A 19,562-nucleotide genomic window follows, 5' to 3' on the forward strand; every position below is an offset into this window, starting at 1 on the left:
GTGACCTCCAGAAACGTGCTTTAGAAAAATATCCCAAAGGCGTTCAAAATTGATTCTTATAACGGGAACATATGATAACGATGAAAGGATAGTGCAATTTTCATTATAAATATGACCTTTTACAGAGATAAATAGCTTAGTAATATAGCGAATGAATTAGAAAAAAAAAAACCAAATGTGTTATTGTGTTCACATTACGATATTTTCCCATACTTCCATTTATTCCTACAGGATGCAAAATACTTTTCCATGATATTTTTAAGTTTGCACCAGCCGGCAAAAACTTACATAAAGTCGAATTTCCATAGGTCAAGTATTACTTAAGTCGGGGAGTTTCTGTAATCATCTCCTTATCCCTGCTAGAAAAATTCCAGTATATCATTGACAAGATCCCATAACATGCTCTGGCAGCCTGTCTGCTCTGCTCAGAAAACTTCACATCTAACTGCACAATTACTCCTAGGTCTTTTTTCATTCTCCACTACCTGAATGTAGTACCACACTATTTCCATCTATTCTAATAATACCTTACCTGGATGCAGTTATTCCTGAAAAACTGGAAAAAAATCTCAGGTAAGAAAATTCCTGACTTAAAATTTCTAAAATATCTATAATATTTCTTAGTATCCTATATATTTATTTAATATTTTATTTTTATTTGATTTAAAACCAAATCTTTTGATTTAAAAATTAAATTCAAAATGAGGACACAGATCCTCTACAAAAGAAAATCACAATAAGTCAGCATTTGTACAATTTTATGAATATTAATGGGTCAATTACACAGGTTGTCTGACAAACATGTTGTAGTATCAAGCTGAGACAATAGGATTCCCATAATGTTTTTTATAGTTTCTCTGTTTGTCTAATTTCTGCACATCTTTGACTTTGGAAGCATTATACTGCCAATGATGCAATATTACTGCCCCTTTGGCAGTATAACCCTGCCTCTGCCAAACTTCATTAGGACGATACAATCTGATAGATAGCTTTCTCCAGTCAACTGCCACACCCAGGCATGACCGTCAGACAGTACAGAACTCATCACTGCAAAGCACAGCTCTCTGAATTAAATTCAAAATGAGGACACAGACTACTTGACTATGGAACAAGAATGGTGGACTTACAGCAAGCTAAATGGTATCTGACATTAGTCAGGGTGATTAGTGGTCTATGGATGATGCACAGCCATGGTGACCCACATCATGCAACATCCTCCACACTGTACTGGTGCTAACATGAATCTCAATCATCTCACTGATGGCCTGTGTTTGTGTATGCTGTAACAAACAGATCTGTGTTCTGAGCAGATAGTTCTTTGCAGTGCTCTCCTCTAATTCTGTCAGCTTTTGAAATTTTCTGGGTCATTCATGATAATTTCAGCACCAGTCTGCTTCCATTTGCAGATCACATCACATCACACAATGTTGACCTAGCAATTTTCAGTACCACTGAATTTTCATATATAAACCAACTGATTAGGTTGATTCTGTGCTGGAAGTCTAACTTCATAAATCACAAAACTTTTATTCATAATCATAATACTGTCTTCTTTAAGGCCTACAAGCATATTTAGAGTTGTGTCTGACACGTGGTGCAAGTCAAAATTATTATTTACACTCAGTTGGTTATTGCATCATAGTAGCTAAATCAGACTGGTCAGAGAGGATCAGTCTGATTTAGCTCCCCTCTTAACAAACACACACTCTGATTTCAGTATAATTCCATTCTTGTTAAGATGATCCTGCAATTTCTTAATGCATGAATAATCACTGCAGATAATCAGATCAAGAGAATTGCTGCCTCTTTAACATCCTGCTTTTGAAAAGAGTCATCCAATAACTCCAAAAAGTATTGCTAGCCTGTGAGTGACCAACAAACAAGTTCTAGTCAATATCTGGAAAGTTAATTTTTTTTTTTTTTTTTTTTTTTTTTGGTAGTTGTTGGCGCATAGGCTTCTGTGGCCATAATGCACCTCCCAAGGTTTTTGCAGTACTCTGATCCAAGCCCGAGGCGGGAATCGAACCCGCGACCTTTGGGGTGCCAGGCAGGCACTTTACCCACCCGGCTAGCCCGGTCGGCTTCTGGAAAGTTAAAGGCATTCTGATAATAAAAGACATTATTATCAGAATGTCTTATAATATTCTGATAATAATTCTTATAATACCATTATAAGACATTCTGATTTATTGGCCTGTTCTATTTCTCTGTACAGCTGTCCGTTGTACTCATCATAGTCATTAGACCTATAACACACTCCAACTCTCATTTTTGCTTTCGCAATGCTTATGTCACATCAAGAGGAGACAAAAATTCAAGTTGAGGAAGGATGGTTTCAGGATAGATATGTGTGGTAGCTTGTCTTTGGCCAGTGGGTGGTCAATTGTTGGAATAGGCTTTTACCTGTTGTTATGGAAGTGGATGGTTTGAATAAATTCAAGGAAGAGGTAGAGTATGGATGAGTGAAGTATGTGAGGTTTTTTTTTTTTTTTTTTGCTCATGTTAGCTTGCTTTCTTGCATCATTTGCCACTATTATTACTTATTATTATTTCATTAAATGCCTTCCATTTAGAATTTGCATCTGGAACCAATGAAGAGAATTTAAAACCTGTCTAAGACCACTGCAGTGCCTTTACAAAAGCAAAATCCCTTTCCTTTACTCTTGGCAGTATATCTTTATGTATATTTGACATCAATAAATTATGATAAATGCCACATAGCCATTTCCTTAATCTGCATATTCTTAATGTGTGATGATTCACTGCTGATAATCAGATCAAGGGTTTTTGCCTGTTGGTTCCCTAATGTGCTGCTGTAGAAAATAGTCATCCAATAATTCCCTGCTACTGTGCAAGTAACCAACCCACAAGTTCCAGTCAATATCTGGAAAGTTAAAGTTCCCCATTATACGGCATTTTATTTACTGGCCATTCACTCTACCTGCCTGTGCAGCTGTTCATTATACCCATCATAGTCATTTGGCCTACAGCAGACCCCCTATTCTCATTTTAGTTTTCTAAGTGCTTATGTCACACCACACACTCAACATTACCCCACATCTTCTTGGTGCACTGCCTTGGATTCTACGTGCTTCTTAACCAAGAACATTACTCTTCCCTCACCCTCCCTCATCTCCTGCCTACACACAGATTACCACACCAAAAAACAGATGGTAACAATCAGCTTATTTATTTTTTTATTATTACAATAAGCTTATTTATCATTCCATGCCATATTTTTTACAAATTCTAATTTGATACAGTAAATTTCACAGTAAATTTCTATACAGTGGTAGAAAATGAAAAAGACCTGGGAGTAATTGTGCAGTCAGATATGAAGTTTTCTGAGCAATGCAGACAGGCTGCTAGGGCAGGTCATGGGGTTTTGTCAATGATATATAAGAATTTTGCTAGCAGGGAAAAGGAGGTGATTGTCCCTCTGTATAAGGCAATGGTCAGGCCACGCCTTGAGTACTGCGTACAGGTCTGGAGGCCTCATTTTAGGAAGGATGTAGATTTGCTTGAGCGTGTACAGAGAAGAGCAACACGATTGGTGAGGGGAATGAAGGGATCCTCTTACCAAGAGAGGCTTAAGTTCTGCAAACTGCAGTGGCTGGAGACTAGGCACCTGCGCGGTGATCTGATTGAGGTCTATAAGGCCTTGAATGGGTTGAGCACGCTGAATTCTGATGGGATCCTTCCACTTGTTCAGATTACGAACCTACGGGGACATAAGTTCAAATTAAGAAAGGACAGATGTAGAATAGATGTGCAGAAATTTGCCTTTAGCCAGCGGGTGGTTAATTGCTGGAACAAACTTCCATCTGTCGTTGTGGAAGTTGATAGGTTAAATAAATTTAAGGAGGAACTGGACAGGCATTTGGAGGGAATGGTGTGATTTTTTTTTTTTTTTTTTTTGGCTGATGCTGCATAAGCTCCTACACTTGCTTTCTTGCATCACGTGCCACTACTACTACAGTAATTTTCACTCTAATGTTGGACAATTAAGTCAAAATAAGAACATATTAATATTAAATAAAGTTATGTACAAATCTTCATTTTAAAAAACTTAAATTTCAAAAAGTAACTTCACAAAATGCATCACCACCATTGACTCAATGTCTGTAGCTAAACTCATTCAGAAAATTCACCACCACAGATTTTCCACACATTCCAGAAACTCACCTGGATGAGCAAATGTATGTTTTCAGAACTCGCTGATAAAAGAGTTAAGTTCAAAGTATATCATCAATGCAAATTATTGAGGACACAGAGTGCTCCAAAAAAGAGACAGAGCTATGTTATTATAAAGAATTGACAACTTTCATTTATTTGATTTGCTAATATAAATCTTGATCTGTAACTCTCTATAGAAGCAAAATAACATAGGCAACAAAATAACATATCACACAAAATCGCAGTAATAATAAAAAAAAAAAAAAAAAAATTTAAACAAAATAAGTTACAATTATGATTATTTTCTCACTTGTCATCAATATCTGGTCTATTAAATATATTGCCATATCTTGAGACACCTGATGAGGTAACAATAAACTGGTCAAACAAGAGAATCCTATGTCATGCAACCTCAATCTAGTCTTTGACTTTTCATATACTCTATCAGTCTTCAACAATGCAGAAATCACCTATAGAAAAGAGGCATTAAAAAAAAAACCCAAATTGATTACTTTAAAATTATTTTTGAAGAACTTAAAGTAATGTATTTTTAATTTAATGTTTAATAAACATTTAAATAATTTTCATAAATTTAATATTTTTAAAATTTAGATTGCCCTGCTAAAAAATCCAACTATGGCACAGTTCATTATTATCTTAGTTTCGGCTATACCATGAGTAAAACCTAAAGTAGCTACCATCTATATATATATACAGGGTGTTTCAGTTAAACGTTTCAGAACTTCTAAGAGGGGTAGGGTACATCCTGACAACTCGAAATCATATAGCAATGTGGGGTCGGAAATGCTTTCCTGAAGTGGTGTTGTACACAGAAGCACCATAAAGAAAAGAGACCGTAAGTGAGAAATCGTTTTAATAATACATGAAAAGAAGCAAAAGGTACATGGATTAAAGTAAGTGTTCGAAGTTTCTTCCACGGGCTACAATGCACGCCTCACATCTCCGACGCATGGACATCCGAACATTCTGGAATACTCCAGGCGAATTTCGAATTTCTTCGGCAGCTACTGCGATTCTTGCAACCAGCTCCTCAGCATTGTCAACAGGGGTGTCATAAACTAGCGATTTCATATGACCCCAGAAATAAAAATCAAGACATGATAAGTCGGGTGACCGAGCAGGCCAACGCACGGGACCACCACGTCCGATCCACTGTTGACCAAATGTGACATCCAGGTAGTTACGAACATCTCCGCTATAATGGGCAGGGGCTCCATCGTGTTGGAACCACATTGTCTGTTGCGTCGATGCAAAAATCTGTTCATCTCTCAAAAGTTGTGGCAATACTTGCTGCAGAAAGATCAAGTAGATAGGTCCGGTTAGACGACACGGTAACAGGTAAGGACCGATGAGGTGATCTCCCATAATACCGGCCCATACATTGACTGAAAATCGAATCTGTGCTGCACGACGTCGTATTGCATGCGGGTTCTCGACCGCCCAGATATGGTCGTTATGCGTGTTGAAAATTCCTTCCCTTGTGAAGGATGCCTCATCGGAAAACAACACTTCAGCAGGAAAAAGGGGATTTGTAGCACAAATCCCCTTTTGTTTCTTTTCTTGTATTATTAAAACGATTTCTCACTTACGGTCTCTTTTCTTTATGGTGCTTCTGTGTACAACACCGCTTCAGGAAAGCATTTCCGACCCCACATTGCTATATGATTTCGAGTTGTCAGGATGTACCCTACCCCTCTTAGAAGTTCTGAAACGTTTAACTGAAACACCCTGTATATATATATATATAGCTACCATCTGAAGTATGAAAATTACTGTATGTAAAATGTATAAATCTTGCTTTTATGTATAATAATGGTTACTATTTATAAAGGGATGGTTTAGTGGGAGAAGACAGAGGGTGGTAATCAATGGACATTGCTCTTTGTGGACTAATGTCATTAGTGGAGTCCTGCAGGGTTCAGTGTTGGGCCCATTGTTGTTTTCTATATTTATCAATGATATTAAATAAATAAACAAATAAATTTTCTGTTTATACTCCGGCATGACAACCAAGTCAGTAGAGTTTACAATCAATTGTCAATACAAATATTTATCGTATTTAGTAGTCACGGGCTTGAACTCCGGTCCACTCAAGGAATGCGTGCTATGCACTCTCGCTCCTGACCACTTGGCTACGTCAGGCCTGAAGGCACACCAATAACCACACTTTAAATACTGTTCAAGTATGGAGACCAAACCTAAAGTAAAGACATTGAGCTTCATGAAAGGGTCCAGAGATGGGTAATGGGTATTTAAATTATATATGAAAATAAATACTTCTCTGCATTATAGGTTTGTTAAGAGGAAATCTTGTCTGACCAATTTAATTGGATACTATGATATGGTCACAAAGGAACTGGATATAAAAAATAATCTGTAATAAAATGATTTATAATAGTGCCACAGAAAAGGTTAGGCTGGCAAAGGCAGATTATGAGAAATCGCTAGTAAAGAGAGCAAAGAGTGGGGATAAGGAATTATTCAGATATATAAATATAAACAGAAAGGGTCCAGAGATGGGTAATGGGTATTTAAATTATATATGAAAATAAATACTTCTCTGCATTATAGGTTTGTTAAGAGGAAATCTTGTCTGACCAATTTAATTGGATACTATGATATGGTCACAAAGGAACTGGATATAAAAAATAATCTGTAATAAAATGATTTATAATAGTGCCACAGAAAAGGTTAGGCTGGCAAAGGCAGATTATGAGAAATCGCTAGTAAAGAGAGCAAAGAGTGGGGATAAGGAATTATTCAGATATATAAATGCAAAGAAGAGAAGGACAAACCAGATCGGACCCTTACGTAATGGACTTGGGATAGTATCAGATACCACATCTGATGTTGCAGATGGACTCAACAGTTACTTTGCATCTGTATTTACAGAAAAAAAACTCTTTATGTCAAATAGAAATTATGAGAGTGAAGCTGAAAAATATGTAATTAATGATATTGAAATTTCATATGATTACTTAATGAAAAAAACTTTCGAGCTTACAGGCCAGTAAGGCTCTGGGGTTGATGGCATATACCCTATAATCTTAAGAGAGGCAGAAATTGAGTGCATTGAACCACTGAGGCTAATTATGAGAGCATCACTGAACTCAGAAGTGATTCCATTGGATTGGAAAAGTGCCAATGTATCTACAATACATAAGGGCAGTAATTTCCCACTTCACTCAGTCTAATTTCAGTAGTAGGGAAAATGATGGAGGCAACGATCAAGAGTGGAATTCAGGATCATTTAGATAGAAACGGAATTCTGAAGGATATCCACAGCATGGTTTTGTAAAGGGAAAATCATGTTTAACAAATGGTTAGCTATTTTGACAGGGTCACTCCTGAGCTGGATTTAGGAAATATTTTCGACATTCTTTATTTGGATTTTAGCAAAGCATTTGACTCAATCCCACACGAGTGGTTACTTTATAAGCTGGAACAGGTTGGAATCACAGGAAAAATGCTTAGATGGATAGCAGGATGGCTTCAGGGCAGGAGGCAGATGGTTGTGATATATGGTTATTCCTCAAATTGGGTTGACGTAAGAAGTGGGGTTTCACAAGGATCAGTATTGAGACAACTGTTATTTTTGATTTTCATCAATGACATCAATGAAGGGATAGAGGGCGTGATGTCTAAATTTGCAGATGATATAAAGATTGGTAGAGTAGTTAATGATCACCACCAGGCAGAGCATCTTCAGTGTGACCTAGATAGGCTTCAGGGATCATCAGAAAAATGGCAACTTTAATCCAGCAAAGTGTAAGGTATTACACCTGGCAGTAACCCTAAAAGAGCATATACACTTGGTGGAGCTAAACTAAAGCTAGTAGTGCAGCAAAGGGACTTGGGTGTTACAATACAGTCAGACATGAAGTTCTGTGAACATTGTAGACAGGTTGCAAGAAGGACCCATGGTGTCCAATCAATGATTTATCAAACATCTGCTAGTAGAGATAAGTATGTTGTAATCCCATTATATAAGGCTATTGTTAGACAACACTTATACTGTGTTCAGGTATGGAGATCACACCTAAAGAAAGACATTGTGCTTCTTGAAAGGGTCCAGAGATGGTAACTCGCCTGGTGAAATCGGCAAAAGGGCGTCCATATGAGGAAAGACTTCGAATATGTGGGCTGCAGAGCTTGGAAACTAGGAACCTTAGAGGAGACTTGATTGAGGTGCTTAAGGCCCTGAGAGGCAAAAGTAAAATGAATGAGGGCGAAATTTTCATGGTTATAAATGATTCTAGAATTCCAGCAAGTTGTAAGTTAATGGAATAAGTTACCTATATGGGTGGTAGAGGGTGACAGTTTGGAGAAATTCACAGGTCAGTTGGATAGTTGCCTACGGGAGGAGGGAAATGCACTGGTTGTCTATTTCAAGAAGAAGAACAAGAAGAACTCTTTATTGCATACAAAACGCACATGCCGTACACAATACCCTTCACGGCTAAAAGCCAGGGGTTTACAGTAAAGGCTAATACAAGGTTACAAAGTCTAATATAAGGTTACAGAGGCTAATACAATATTACAGTAAAGGCTAATACACTGTGATAAACAAGGATGAGATAAGGGAAAAAAATAATATTACTAATTATACAAGTGTAGGAAACCGAATGAAAAATTTACATATGAACATATACACACAACAGATGTTAAATTTACATATGAGCATATATACACAACAGCATGTCATGTTCAATTATTCTCCAGGGAGCAGTCCTTTCTTCTTTTTGGCTGGTGCAGCATAAGCCATTGGCTTCCTTGCATCATGTGGTCATTGCTAATACTAACTCCATGAATGGAAATTGCTCTTCGTGGACTAATGTTATTAGTGGATTCCCCCAAGGTTCAGTGTTGGGCCCATTGTTGTTTTGTATATTTATCAATGATATTGATGAGGGTATATCATGGTTAATGTCCAAGTTTGCAGATGATACAAAGGTTGGCAGGGTTGTTAATGACCGTATACAATGCAAGAGGATCTAGAAAAGTTAGGTAAATGGGCTGAGAAGTGGCAACTTTAAAATTTACAAATACAAAGTACTGCATATGGGTAGCAGTAACCCCAGAGCAACATACCAACTGTATGGTACTACACTCAGGTGGTAGAGAATGAAAAAGAGAATGAAAAATTTCAGATAAGAAATTTTCTGAGCAGTGCAGACAAACTGCCAGAACAGGTCATGGGGTATTGTCAATGATATACAGGAATTTTGTTAGTATGGATATGGAGGTGATTATCCCGTTGTATAAGGCAATGGTCAGGATATGCATTGAGTACTGCATACAGGTTTGAAGGCAGGAAAGAGTACAGAGAAGGGCAATAAGATTGGTGAGGGGAATGAAGGGGTACTGTTACCAAAAAAGGCTTAAGTTCTGGAAATTGCAGCGTCTGGAGACTAGGCACCTGCTAGATGATCTGATTGAGGTGTATAAGGCCTTGATTGGTTTCAGCAGGCTCAATGCTGGCAGGATACTTCCGCTTGCTCAGACTGAGAACCTGAGGGGGCATAAATTCAAATTTAGGAAAGAGAGTTGTAAAATACATGTGCAGAAATTTGCCTTTAGCCAGTGGGCAGTTGATTTCTGGAAAAGACTTCCATTTGTCATTGTGGAAGTTGATAGCTTAAATAAATTAAAGGAACAACTGGACAAACTTTTAGAGTGAATGGTTGGGTGAAATGGGAAGCATTTTTTTTTTTTTTTTTTGTTTGTTTGTTTGTTTGTTTGTTTAGATGATGCTGTATAAGCTTGCTTTCTGCATCATATGCCTCTATTAATGATAATGTTAACTCAGCTGGTGAGATCTGCAAAAGGGCATCCACATGAAGGAAAGACTTTGAATATGTGGGTTGCACAGCTTGGAAACTAGGCACCTTAGAGGCAAAAGTAAAATGAATGAGGACAAAATTTTCATAGTTGAAAATGATTCTAGAACTGAGGGACAACGGGGTGGATGTGGGGAGAAGATGTTTACACTGGATTGCAGGAAGCTCTATTTTAGCCATTGCATTATAAATACTAGAATAAGTTACTTACATGAATGATAAAGGCTAATAGTTTGGGGAAACTACAGGAGGAGGGAAATGCATTGGTTGTCTATTGCCTTTTCTTTTCTTTTATTATTTATTTATTTTATTATTATTTTACTTCTTTTTTTTTTCTTTTTCTATTTTTTTGGCTGGCGCAGCATAAGCCTTAGGCTTCCTTGCACCATATGGCCATTGCCAATACTAATATGTATAAACACAACTACTGTTTATACATATTAGTATTGGTATATAGTTAATACTATATAAAGTATTAACACAACTACTTTATCCAACATTTTGTTTCATTTCTTCATTTATAAATCTATCTATGGGCATTTTATTAACAGTAGGCCCATAATATTAACACTTTGTGCAAAGATAAATTAAAATGTTATAATGCTAGAAATAAATGCTTCAATAACATGAGAATTAATGGAAAGGCTTTTCAAGATTTAAAAAGTGTAACGAATCTCAATACAGCATAGAGTTTAAACAAGTAGAAACATTTCAAGGTGCCTGCATATGATTTCATTTTTAGTTTTTAACCAATATCTTATGATAATCTTCAATTCTTTTTCAGATTATGCAAGCATTTATTTCATCAAACAGGGTAGTATCATCATACTTCCGCAATGGTAAACACGTTGCGGTAGTATCATCATACTTCCGCAACGTGTTTTACCATTTGTTCTATTGAATGTGGACCTTGTGCTTCAATGATAAGATAATTAAGCTTCTTTAAAGAGAGAAAAAAAAAAAAAAAAACATATAACAAACACTTGGAAACACAATATATTTAAATATATCATTTATACCCCACTAGATGATGCAGACTGTTACATGTTATATTTTTCATCGTTCAAATCAATTCCACTCTGCTCGCAATTTCTGTAACACTATAAAGATGAATACTTCTTTTGTTGTTTCCAGTACTAAATTTGGAAAGTCAAAACTGAGTTCCTTTACTTCCCATCTTGATGTAAGATGTAACTGAAAAGGAGACATTTTTCCTGAAAAGTTAGTAGTGTGTAGTGTGTTTTTGCATCTCAACATGTTACATAGCCGATATCCTTCCTTTTGTAATGCCAAAAACACATTCACCAACAGTCTTCAAAGTCACTTATTTCCTAATTATTGCTCCAAGAATTGTATAGTTGTGTAGTAAGAGTTTAACATCTACTGCACCCAATTCTAGAACCTGGACTTCCTCATTTTCATTCTACTTTCTTAATCACTATAAAAGGGGGAAAAATGAGTAAAAGGGGAAAAAACAATTGCAGTAATTTGTATACTTAACTATGAAGTATACAAATTGCAAAGAAAAAATGTAAGGGTAATAAGGAAGGAAGGAAAGCTGCATTTGCTTAATTTATTATTATATTATTATTAGCAATAGTACTAGTAACAGTATTAGTATTGGCAAATGATGTAAAGCAAGCATACACAGCATCAGCAAAAAAAAAAAAAAAAAAAAAAAAATTTGATAACTGAATTAGAAATACAACTAAATGAGCTTTTGTCAACTAGCATGCATAATAATTTCAACTAGTTATTGCTAATAAAAAATTAACAAAAGGAAGAACCCGCCTTCTTTTATAACTTTTATAAAATTAATAGATCAGTTACTGTCCAGCAATATACAGTCATCTTTTTCACTTAAGTTCCGGCCAACCCTTCCCTATCTCTTCCATCATGCAGTATGATTGATGATTTTTGAGGTTATGATGAATGTCGTGGCGAGATCCAATATGCCTTACATTTCGAGGGTACAGCTCTAAAACGGTGTTCGCAGGCCGGCCGCTAGTTAGTACACCGGACTGAACCTATTGGTAACTCTCTAGGAAGCTTCCGGATCAGCTAGTGTATAATCTTGCTACCTCTACTCTGCCAGATAGTGACTGGAGGGAGTCCGAGTAGTGTGTATGCGGGGAGCATTGTCGAGGCCACGTTATGTCAAGGATCTGGGTATATACTTACCACATGTACGCCATATCCAAAAATTTCATTACTTCATACAACATGTCCCACTCACTTTTTCTTACTATTGAATACACCATGAATTGTCAAACTAATAGAACAAGCTTATCTGCGAAAAGATCTAAACCTCCCAAGGACTTCCTAATTCATTTCACAAATATACGTGGTCTCAATTCTAATCTCAACGATGTCCATTTCCACTTGCAGTCTTCCAAACCCCATGTACTTTTTCTGACTGAATCTCAGTTATCAGTTGATTCAACTACTGCTCATCTCAGATGTCCAAATTATTTGCTGTATGATTCCTTTCGTCTCAAAGGTGGTACTTGTGCATATGTCCGTTCTGATATTCCCTGTCAGAGACTTGGCAATTTGGAATCTCCTCTCTTTGATCTTCTCTGGCTTGAAATCTCTCTACCTCATTGTATAAAATTCATCTGTTGTCTCTACCATTCTCCCAACTCCACTAATCACTTGGAGCTCTTTGACTTCCTCTCTTTGCAACTTGACTTTCTCCAGTCCAACTTTCCTAACAGTGAGGTAATTTTCCTTGGTGATTTTAACGTTCACAACTCCAGCTGGCTTCCGTTTTCTAGTCACACCGACCAGCAGGTCGAGATGCTGAGGCTTTTGCAATTACTAATGACCTAGCACAGATTGTTCATTTACCTACAAGAATACCGGACAATCCCAATCATACAGCCAATACGCTTGATCTTTTTCTCACAAACAACCCTTCTAAGTACAAGGTTGAAGTGAGAGGTCCTTTAGGCACTTCAGATCAGAACTTGGTGATTGTCTCTTCTCCAATGGAACCTTTATCTCATGGCTATTCCCAACCTCGTATTGTTTGGCATTACAAGAATGCAAAATGGGATAACCTGCGAGACTTCTTTTCTTCTTTTCCTTGGTCGGATTACTGTTTCAAAACTTCTGATGTCAACGTTTGCTCAGATCGTGTCAGTGAAATTATTCTTGCAGGAATGGAATCCTTTATCCCACACTCCACTTTAAAATCTCGTCCTTTATCTAAACCTTGGTTTTCCAATAAATGTGCTAAGGCTGTCCAAGAGAAGAATGTTGCATATCGTAATTGGCTTGTTTCTAATTCTTCAGTTTCATTTTCTGCCTACACCAAAGCTCGCAACAATTGTAAAACAGTTATTAATCAGTCCAAACTAGAGTTTGAACAGGCTAAGAGTAGAAAACTTGCTTCTTGCCCTAATGGTAGCCGAGCATTCTGGTCTCTTGCCAAAGCTATTGGCCGCAACTTTTGCCCATCTCTGCTCCCACCTCTGTCCAAACCAGATGGCTCTGTTGTCACTTCAGCCAAGGATAAAGCTGACCTGCTAGCATCCCATTTTTCTTCGAGCTCATGTATTAATGATCTTGGTAAAACACCTCCCACCATTCCTAACACGCTCCATTCAATGCCTCCTGTGGTCTTCCGTCAAAAGGATATCAGAAGGATTTTGATGAATCTTGATGCTAAGAAAGCTCCAGGTCCTGATGGTATTTCTCCAGTTGTTCTCAAAACCTGTGCTCCTGAACTTACTCCTATTCTTTGCCGCCTTTTTTCACTTTCTTATTCCAAAGGTGTTTTTCCTTCTGCTTGGAAATTTGCTCATATCCAGCCAGTTCCTAAAAAGGGTGACAAATCCCTCCCATCCAATTATCGTCCCATTGCAATTACTTCTACTCTTTCTAAAGTAATGGAGAAATCAATTAACCGCCAACTCTTAAACTACCTAGAATCCTTCCGTCTGATCAACGATCGCCAGTATGGATTCCGTCAGTGTCGATCCACTGGTGATATTCTGGCTTATGTTACCCATTTATGGACTAATTCAATGGAAAGGTTTGGTGAAACACAAGTAGTTGCTCTTTACATCTCAAAGGCTTTTGATCGTGTTTGGCATAAAGGTCTTCTAAACAAGCTTCCATCTTATGGTTTGCCAACTGTTTTTAGTAATTGGTTATCCAGTTTTCTCTCTGATCGCTCACTGAGGGTAATGGTAGATGGCTCTCTGTCTTCTAACTTCTCCACTAATGCCGGTGTCCCCCAAGGTTCAGTTCTTTCCCCCACTCTTTTCCTCTTGTATATCAATGACCTTCTTCCATTGACTGGAAATCCTATCCATAGTTTTGCCGATGATAGCACATTGCATTCAACTTTCCATTTTGAGAAACCTTGTCCAGCTCAATCAGCTTCAAGTTCTCGAAAATCTGCTGCCAATTCCTTAAATGCCGATCTTCAGGTAATTCTCCAGTGGGGCAAAGACAACTTAGTTGATTTCAACCCTTCTAAAACTCAATCTTGTCTTATATCTCGCAAAAAGGATTCTTCTGCTCCTATGCTTATCTTTAGTGACACTCCGATTTCTAGGCAAAGTGATATATCTCTTTTGGGGATTACCCTGACTTCTAATCTCTCTTGGCACAAGCACATTACAAATATTGCTTCCTCTGCATCTAAAAAACTTGGTTTTCTCTTTCGCTCTCGGCGTTACTTTTCTCCCAAACAGCTGCTCACTCTGTATAAATCGCAAATCCGCCCTGCCATGGAATATTGTTCCCACATCTGGGGTGGTGCCCCCAAAACCTCTCTCAGGCTTCTTGATTCCATTCAGAAGAGGGCAGTTAGGTTAATTAATGATTCATCTCTAACAGAGTCTCTCCACTCGCTTTCTCATAGATGCACTGTTTCTGCTGCATGCCTCTTCTACAGATACTTCCATGGGCACTGTTCTTCTGAATTGGCTTCTATAATTCCCGCTCTCTCTTTCAAAACAGTCCGAACACGTGCCGCCACCAACCAACATCCATTTACTGTCCAACTTCAAACCCACAGAACCAACTTTTCATCTTCCTCATTTATTCATTCAACTGCCGTTTTCTGGAACAACCTTCCTTCATACGTATTTCCTGAAAATTACAATCTACAGAAGTTCAAGTCCAATATCAACAAATATCTTCTTTCGTCTTCTCAACCTCCAACCCAAGCACGGTACTAAGTACTATAGGTTATAATACCTCTCGTGTTTGGGGTTCTCATAAAAAAAAAAAAAAAACTAGGCTTTGCTAGTGATTTTACTCTTGATTTTCAAAAAAACGGCAACTTTTTGAAAATCAAGAGTAATTGTAAGATAATTGTAAAGCCAGCTGAAAACAGCAGTGTTAGTGATTTTCAAAAAAAAAAAAAGTAACCCAGTGACAGCCTTGTATACTGGGATGAATGTAAACCACAGCCTGTTCAGAAAATATGTTATCTTCCATAACAGCAAAATCAATATGAGATATCATAACCTTTTAATTAGCTTAGCAAGTAACAAAAGCAGACAGAAAAGATGACTTCCAACTGATGACAAATCTCCAATACACTTCCAAGTCATAAATATAAGATATGCAATATTAATCCAATTTTATTAAATCAATAATACAATATAAATAAGATATGAAATATTAATCCAATTTATTAAATCAATAATATGGTCCCTCACCTTCAGAACTTTTACTTTTAATCTCTCTGTGAAATCAGAATTCAAAAGAAGAGGATAAAGCAGTTCAGCACAGCCAGGTTCATAGAGCAGGAGAAATAGCTGATCTTTCACTGTGTTACTTTCAACGGTTGTTAACAACATATCTAATACTTCTACCACCTATATTGAAATAACACCAATATGAGCTTGACAGAAGAAATTAAAACTACATTTTAATTACATTTTTCAAAAAATACATTTCATATTGAAAATTGGTAGGTGCAGGAGTTTATTTCAATGCAGGTATTCAAATATTATGACAATAGTATATTTCTCTGTGTTCTATTTTTTCTTGATTAGACTTTTCATTAGCATTATTTTAGAAATTGATAAAATCTCATATTGTAACACTACAACCTACTAATAGTGTGTTGGGCTGCCTTTTGTTGTGAAAACTGCTTGCACCAGGCATGGCATCAACTCCATGAGATTGTGGAAGATACCATCAGATATCCTGGGTCAGATGGACAAAAGGCCATCCCAGAGTATGGCAACAGAGTTGGGCCCTAGTGTGGACTGGCAAATGCAGCATCCCACTACATCCCACAAATGTTCAATGGGATCAATGTCAGGGAGAGCACATGAAATGCTTGGACATGGTCTTTGAACCATACTTGAACAATATAGGCCTTGTGACATGGGGCACTGTCTTGTCGAAAAGGTCCAGTGCCATCTGGATACACTGTCACCATGTAGGGCAAAACTTGGTCTGAAACAATGCTGAGGTAAGATCTGGTAACGAGAGTGTGTTCAATGGGGATGAGGGGACTCAGCGATGTACACGAAAACATCCTTGAAATCAAGCTGCCAGCTTGTTTTGGTGCAACTGTGAGTCTGGATGAAGCTGTTTGCCCGCTCACTGTCAAATAAGCATCCATCCATTGGCATGATGGAGCCAGAAAACCTTGGGTCATCAGACTAGGCGACCCTTTTCCAGCCATCCAAAGTCCAGGAATGGTGTTCCCATGCCAATTGCAGGCTGAGATATCAATGACTCTGTCAACATGAGTACACAAACAGGTCACCTACTCTGTAGGCATATCTACAAGAGGATCTCTACGGGATAGTGTGCTTGGAAACATTTCCCAGTACATCCTGGTTGTAATCTGCCATTAACTGAGGAATTATGACCTGTATGTTGTCTCAGACAGCAAGTGCCAACTGCTGTTCACCTTGACCATCAACCAGTAGTGATCTTCCCATCCTGACATGTTGAGTGGTTGTGTGTCCCTCTTTGGACCATACTAACCACGCTTTCACTATGGTAGTTCTCAAACAGCTAATAATGCCTGTGGTTGCTGAGATGCTAGTATCCACCTTCCTACTACTGTAAATCATTCCCCATTCAAACTCCATCAGGCCCTTCTCTTAGACCATTGCACAGGCTTTGTACTGATAAACTGACAGGCACTACCAATGCAGTCACTATATATGTTGCAACGGTCAGTAATGTCACTTTCAGGTGCTGTGCGATGCTTCAACTTGTGGAGGGTGGTTATAATGTTTTGGCTCATAAGTGTATATTTCCCTTCTATGCAAGTGTTACTTATTCAAAGTGCATGAGTAGGGAAATTCATTAAGGAGGGATTTTCAATATGAAATGTTGCATATTGATTCCTTTATATACAAATTTTGTTTGGTTTATTTTATGGCTATATTAGTAAAATAATAAGAGGAGTTTACCTCAATATAGTGCGTAGAACCCTTCTGTATGATACCCTCCAGAAATTAAAACGGAAAAAACGAAAAAAATCGGCAACTTACCGGTACATTAGAGTAAAATTAATGTTCGGCGGCCATATTTGATCTCCGATGCGTGGACCTTTACGCGCATGCGCGAAGACAAATAATCTCTATTTAAGTATCAGGTTTAACCCGATTTGGTAATTTTCATTCCTGTGATCACGACATACGGTCGAAAAGCGTTGTCAGCTTCAGGAAGGAAAATCGTTTTGAATATTTTCGTTAGATTCTTTTAATTGCTTTAATTTGATTTTTAATTGTTTTAAATTGATTTGAATTGTGTTAAATTGATTATTTAATTATTTATATTTTACTCTAATGTACCAGTTTAAGTTGCCGATTTTTTTTGTTTTTTCCGTTTTAATTTCTGGAGGGTATCATACGGAAGGGTTCTACGCACTATATTGAGGTAAACTCCTCTTATTATTTTACTAATATTATTATCAACGTAGAACATATTGAGTAGTACAGCTCTGATTCATACTATCTAATTTATGGCTATATATAAATTAATGCTTTAAACTACCTGTATTTTAAATTTCTGTAGCCGTTTTATTTCCGTTTTAATTTCTGGAGGGTATCATACGGAAGGGTTCTACGCACTATATTGAGGTTAGATTCTTTTAATTGCGTTAATTTGATTTTTAATTGTTTTAAATTGATTTGAATTGTGTTAAATTGATTATTTAATTATTTATATTTTACTCTAATGTAGCGGTAAGTTGCCGATTTTTTCGTTTTTTTTCCGTTTTAATTTCTGGAGGGTATCATACGTAAGGGTTCTACGCACTATATTAAGGTAAACTCCTCTTATTATTTTACTAATATTATTATCAACGTAGAACATATTGAGTAGTACAGCTCTGATTCATACTATCTAATTTATGGCTATATATAAATTAATGCTTTAAACTACCTGTATTTTAAATTTCTGTAGCCTAAGCTTTGTGCCCATAAGCTATTATGGAATTAAACCACCCACACCCATTGGCATCGCTCATACTATAGAGTCAAGTAACACCCAAGTTTTCAGCTCTTTCAGGGAGTCTGCTGACGAGGCTACTAGAGACGGTCGTGTTCCAAGCCACTAAGTGGATTTTTCTTATTTATTGATTTGAAATTATTGTTTTTCTAAAACTTTTCATTTAAATTTAGTAGTATAACATTATTTTGTGATTTTCTGATTAACTTGGTGTATTTATTCTTTACTCGGCCTTGTAATTGCATAAAAGTATCGGTAAAGGTTTCCACGTGTTTCAACTCCGATACCGTTCGTAAATTTCCCGCCATTGTGATACGATAGTTGTATGCCGTACTAGATAGCGTTAGTTGAACTTCGTTAGCAGTTAAATTGTACGTTTAAATAAATACATATAACGACTTAGAATACAAACGTAATATAATTAATTATATTTAACATAATTAATAACATAACATAATTATAATTAATAAATTAATATAATCATGACTCAGACCAGAGTGGCAAAGCAAAAGGCTCAAGCTAATGGAAGCGCTGTGGCTCAGAGCAGAACTGAGGGGGGCAGTTGTCCTCTGACTCACAGCCTTATAAAATGCACTGTTTGCTTGATGTTTGCAGAGCAATCGGGTACGGGACATGATACTGCCAAGGGGGATGTCTTTGTGTGTGCGCGATGCAAGGAGTGTATCGATATCAGGCAACAACTCGGCGTTCTTGTGGGCCTATATGAGAGCTTGAAGGACAGGATGGATGCCCTCGAAGGAACTAAATTGAGGGGCCCATCAAGCTCTCAGCTGCCCACATCAACGCATAGACTGGAAATGTGCAAATGTGACCCCAATTCACAAAGGAGGGTCAAAGGCTGACACAAGTAATTATAGACCTGTGAGCTTAACTTCTGTTCCAGGAAAATTAATGGAGGCACTGGTTAAAGAAGCACTGCAGGATCATTTAGACAAGACTTCAGTTATAGCTCAGACACAGCATGGTTTTGTTAAGGGGAAGTCTTGCCTGACCAACTTGATTGGATACTATGATGCAGTCACAAAAGAACTGGATGCAGGGAATAACTTTGATATTATA

At 37.3% G+C, this 19,562-nt stretch overlaps 1 protein-coding gene across 2 annotated transcripts in view; it reads right to left on the reverse strand.

The window, feature by feature from the left end:
- The window catches only part of LOC150075774 (neurobeachin-like protein 1), a 693,585-nt gene that overhangs the window by 288,833 nt on the left and 385,190 nt on the right, over positions 1-19,562 (reverse strand). For both annotated transcript variants that reach the window (XM_090387670.1, XM_090387669.1), the window contains exons 27-28: positions 15,719-15,877; positions 4,487-4,646 (exon numbers count right to left, since the gene is read on the reverse strand). In XM_090387670.1, the coding sequence (XP_090243796.1) occupies positions 4,487-4,646; positions 15,719-15,877 (319 nt within the window). The remainder of the gene's footprint in view (positions 1-4,486; positions 4,647-15,718; positions 15,878-19,562) is intronic.

The sequence above is a fragment of the Mastigoproctus giganteus genome, chromosome 13 (assembly GCF_048544385.1).
Source record: "Mastigoproctus giganteus isolate SK-2022 chromosome 13, ASM4854438v1, whole genome shotgun sequence".
Classification (NCBI taxonomy): Eukaryota; Metazoa; Arthropoda; class Arachnida; order Uropygi; family Thelyphonidae; genus Mastigoproctus; species Mastigoproctus giganteus.